Raw genomic sequence first — 4,931 nt, 5'->3', positions numbered from 1 at the left:
CTGGTCATAGTAGACCTTGTTCTAAGTAGAAGGTTGAGCTAGGTATCTTGCTAACATCCATTCTAACCTGAGTTACCCTGTGGTCCTACAAATACTGTTTTTCGTGGATTTCTAAGCTAGTGGTATTGCTTGAATAGACCCAGCAATTTGGAAGTGATGTCATTCTGAATAGGTTTAAGTTCTTGATTTTTCTGAAATGTCTGAAACTGCTGTCAGATTTTTAATCAGCTACTGGTTCTGAATAATTTGCATTCATTTTTGCAGTAACAAGCCAAAATGACGAACACAAAAGGAAAGAGGAGGGGGACGCGTTACATGTTCTCAAGGCCGTTTCGCAAGCATGGTGAGTATACCTTACAGTAAGAACACTGCTTGTTGGATGCCAGCAGTCCCTAGGTAGCATTTGTAAAACAGAGGCTTGTGGCAAAGGATTTCTGACAATTTGGGCTAAAAACCGGTGAATGATAATGCAAGTACACTCAGCTTTTGCAGCTTATGCCTCGGATTCTGATTGCTTGACAGGAGTAAAAAGACTGATTCTGTCAGTGCTTGAGAATTAATTTGAAGGTGAAGAAAATATTTTGAGAGTTACACTTAAAATGTACATTTTTTTGCTTCTTAGCAATGTGCAGTGAGAACAGCTGTGTTCACAACAAAGTGGTAAATAGGTCAATGCTTTTCCAGCTTCTGCATCAGGAGTGAGATTAAAGCTGTATTTTTTTCCTGAGTTAGCTGGATTTTTTTAAATTAGGAGTATGTGAAGAGGTAATAAGTGCTTCTAAAAAATGGTGTGATTTCTCAGCGTTAGGTTTTTGAAATTGAGTTTATATTTGAAGTATTGTCTCTCACCCATTTTTGTGTGTGTGTGAAAATGTGGGCTTCATAAGTATCCAAATCTGTGTCTTTTAACAGGAGTTGTCCCTCTGGCTACCTATATGCGCATCTACAAGAAGGGTGATATAGTTGATATCAAGGTACTTTCTACAATGCTATGTAGTTAAAAGCTAAAGCAGTGTAATTTTTTTCAGTCTCCAGTTTCTTGATGTGGTCTTTTGTTATTCTTGTTACTTGGGTCATATACAAGTGCTTGCTACTCACTCTTGAAGCAGTACTGGAACAGTGCTACTGAACCAGAAGTAACACTTCAGTGTCACGTGCTGGTTTATGTAGGGTTTTACTTTTGTGTGTATATATATATAATATAAAAAATACATTTGGCTGTGCTTTGTTGCTCCTGTGTGCAGCTGAAAAACATGAGTGGAAGGTGGCATATCTAATACTGGGATTGCTGTATGGTGCCTACTAGTGCTACCTTGAAAGGAACCCCTGCTGTCATTTTAGTAGATGTCCTGTTTTGCCTGACTTGCAGGTGCTACTCAAAAGAGCCATAGTTTATGGTGGTGTAGCTGATAGTTATGTCTGTGACCCTGTATTGTTGTAGGACTGTGCTTAAAATAAGTATGTATAGGGTGGTCATTACGAAGCCACATTAAAACTAGAAACCAGGAAATAAATGTAAGGATACATCCACGTGTATTAATACAGGGAAAACGCAGAGCAGCATTTTCCATAGCTTTTCTGTGATTTGTCCTTTAAATCCACTGTATTTTCAAAGTTAAGTTGTAGAGAACCTGAAAGCCTTTCACCAAGGATTCCTACTTGGAATCCTTTTATTTTGTTTGAAATGCGGAGTTTTAACAATCACAGGAGATGGTGTGTAATTTGCTTGCTTTTTGTTTGACTCTTGGAGAGCTGCACTGTTCAAAATTAACACCTCTTGATGCACTGGAGCTTGATGATGATTGTCTCATGTGATTGCTTGCTGAAAGCAAAGTGATCAATCATTTCACCGACGCTGAAAGCAACCAGAATTGTCACACAAAATTTGGTAGTCTTCAGATACAGAATGCATAGCTATGAATTCTAATGTACAAATAAAATGTGAGTACTTTTAAATCAATCTCAAGTAATTTGAATCTGTACTTCAGATAACTTCTGAAAGAAGTGTCTTTGATGATACTTCTATTTTTTTCCACTTCCTCAAGTTAAAGTTTACACTTTATTCTTGTTTTACCTCCTGTCAGGGTATGGGTACTGTTCAAAAAGGTATGCCCCACAAGTGTTACCACGGCAAGACTGGAAGGGTATATAATGTTACTCAGCATGCTGTGGGCATTATTGTTAACAAGCAGGTCAAGTAAGTACTGAAATTCCATTTCCTGAAACTTTGTATTTAGGAAAGCTGATCTGTAATTGCACCCTCCTTTCACTTTGCCAGTTAGACAGCTATTGTCTTGATTGGTCATTCAAGGTGGGTAAAGTGTATATCCTTTTTATAACCCAAGCAAATGATGCTCATTTGACTTGGATCCTGTCAGAGGAAACAGTTTTTATTGAGCAGCGCTTAAAGCGACATTGCCTAACGGGACATTCTAGCCAACTCTCAATGTTGGTCCTGAAGCCCTTTTTAAGTATTAGCTTGTAGCTCTGTTCACTCGATTTTGTACAGCTTAGTCAGAAAAAGACAAGTTGGTGGTTTTTTTTTCTAGGAACTGGGCTGGAGTACAGCGGTAGCACAGTTCTTTGTATGCTACAAGGTTAAAACTACATGGTCTCCACAATCTTAATCTGAAATTGTCAGCACACTGTTATGTATTAATCAGCTTTCAGTTACCAACGTTATATCTGGTTTGCATCAGCAGCAGTGTATTTTGAGTGATTGCTCGTTAAAGAAAAACTACCTGTAATGTTGCTTATAGAGTTACTCCTGTAAGGGCCATAAAACTAACTTTGTAGTGGCCTTTTTTTCAAGTGCAGTAGATTAAAACTGATTTCCTTTCTTAGGGGCAAAATTCTTGCCAAGAGAATCAATGTGCGTATTGAGCATATTAAACATTCCAAGAGCAGAGACAGCTTTCTGCAGCGTGTGAAGGAGAATGAAAGGAAGAAAAAGGAAGCAAAAGAAAAAGGCATTTGGGTTCAACTGAAACGCCAGGTAATATTTTTATTTTAGTTGGCACATTGTTGATTCAGTTCACAAAAATAATGCAAACAACTAGAACCAAACCAGTTAGTAAAATGTTGTCTTCTTCCGGAACAACAATACTACGCTGTAAAGTGAGCTCGCTCTTCATGTCTTTGAAAGACAAACCCTCCCCAAAAAACCCACCTATTCTGAAAAACCCAGGTCTAAGGCAGATTGTGTGGAAGTGTTTGTTGCTCCCACCCTCACTTCCTGCATAAGGACTGTGAACCCAAGTTACTTTTGGGGTCTTTCTTTTAAAGTAGAGTGGCAGCATGCAGTGTGCTGAGCTGTCTGATGCATTTGGTGCCTGGACAGACCTGTGCTGTTCCTGGGTAGAAATGGCAGCCTTGGCTGTGTACAAAGGAACAGGTGCTTCCTGTTCTGCTGCTGACCTGCAGCAGCAGCTTTGGCTGATTTCTAGGATCAGTATTGACTTTGGTTTAGCTGACTTTAGCTGCAACAATTTCTGTAGTAACCCTCAAGAAAACAATAGCTTGACTTCAGAGCAAGATAACAGTTGTTGCTTCTGGAAGCGCAGGGTAGGTCCCTTCATGTTAGTTTGGGTTAGTAAATTGCAGATGTACGCTTCTAAGCAGGTAATATTTTTTACTGCTGTTCTTTGAGGCACATTGCAAAGAAACTATGAATGGTAAAATCACTGTAATGTCTATATAACAGTGTGTTAAGTGGTTGTCAAAATTAATTTTCTGTAAGGTTGCTTTTGAATTTTAGTGCCATGAGTTTGGTTTCTTTTTTTGTCTTTGTTTACAGCCTGCTCCACCAAGAGAAGCACACTTTGTGAGGACTAATGGCAAAGATCCAGAGCTGCTGGAGCCAATTCCCTACGAATTCATGGCATAATGCATGTTTAAAAGAAGTAAATTAAAGATCTGGTTTTGGACAAGTGTATGTAATTGTAGCTGATTCCTTTAGGGGATTTATTTTTTTTTAACAAATGCTTTAGAAACTTGCCTTACATGGTGCTTGTTCATTTACATCATTTGGAGCTTTTGCTTATCAGTTCAGTCATTCGTAGGCACCATAAATCCTGGGAACACTGAAACTTGATAAAGCTTAGTGATGATCATGAGGCAATGTGAAAAAACGTGGAATATTTCACCAGTAAACTAAGGACATGTACGAAGAATTGTACAGTGTCACTTGAAGGTTTATTTTTTTTTGTGGGGAAAGGGATAACAGGCTTCAGATTCCATTGATGGAACCTGTTGATTAAGGGGCCTCAGATTCATACCAGAGAATTGTGGAAACAGTTTTCAAAAGCAACCTCTTGAGAAATGGCTGCTGGCAGATTTTGGTGTTTCACCATTGTAACCTGTGAAAAAAGGATTTTTAGAACACCCCAGGCCAATAAGCGTCATATGAAATAATAGTAGTTTAGAAAAAAGGTTTTAATTCCAAAACTGCCAGCCTTTGTGGTTTGATTTTTCTAATTCTAATTGGCTGTCATAGCTGAACATTGCATTTTGTATGTTTTTGCTGATCTGTTGAATCTAAACTTTTCCCTGGATGTTCTAACTCATTCCTTTCATCCCACTGATCCCTTGATACTTCCTTCACAAAAATCCAACGTTTAAGTGGAAGAAATCTTCAGCTGACTACTAACTAACCAATGCTATTTTTGTGAGCATTGTTTGAAACTATGAAGAGTACTAAAGAAACTGCTGAAGGTAACCTGCTTGGTTAGCTTTGAAAGTGTGTAAACTCAAACTTAACTGTGTTACAGGTATGGATAAGTAATATTTTACGTGTTCAAGTGTGATGTAAGGCTTTGCTTTAGCTACCACTAATGTCTACATGTAGAGGAACATTAGAGAAGCTAGTGACCTCAAGCCATTTGTAGGTATTGACTGTTGAAAATTGTTGCATAGGCAGTTGCAGGACAGCT

At 38.4% G+C, this 4,931-nt stretch overlaps 1 protein-coding gene across 1 annotated transcript; it reads left to right on the top strand.

Moving 5' to 3' along the window:
- The first annotated feature begins 252 nt into the window (after positions 1 to 252).
- RPL21 (ribosomal protein L21) lies at positions 253 to 3,934 on the top strand. Its single transcript, XM_010009692.1, has 5 exons — positions 253 to 343; positions 913 to 974; positions 2,085 to 2,197; positions 2,845 to 2,995; positions 3,797 to 3,934. The coding sequence occupies exons 1-5, from the start codon at positions 277 to 279 to the stop codon at positions 3,884 to 3,886; spliced, it is 483 nt and encodes a 160-aa protein (XP_010007994.1). The 5' UTR covers positions 253 to 276; the 3' UTR covers positions 3,887 to 3,934.
- Positions 3,935 to 4,931: the final 997 nt, after the last annotated feature.

This window comes from Nestor notabilis, unplaced genomic scaffold (genome assembly GCF_000696875.1).
Source record: "Nestor notabilis isolate BGI_N333 unplaced genomic scaffold, ASM69687v1 scaffold32962, whole genome shotgun sequence".
Lineage (NCBI taxonomy): Eukaryota > Metazoa > Chordata > Aves > Psittaciformes > Psittacidae > Nestor > Nestor notabilis.
This window is presented reverse-complemented; position numbering and strand designations above follow the sequence as displayed.

Bases quoted from the DNA above. Each gene is read 5' to 3' on its own strand.
- RPL21 (XM_010009692.1), top strand. From the start codon at position 277: ATGACGAACACAAAAGGAAAGAGGAGGGGGACGCGTTACATGTTCTCA. The intron at 2,198-2,844 runs GTAAGTACTGAA...TTCCTTTCTTAG, and splicing joins ATTGTTAACAAGCAGGTCAA to GGGCAAAATTCTTGCCAAGA. The intron at 2,996-3,796 runs GTAATATTTTTA...CTTTGTTTACAG, and splicing joins GGGTTCAACTGAAACGCCAG to CCTGCTCCACCAAGAGAAGC.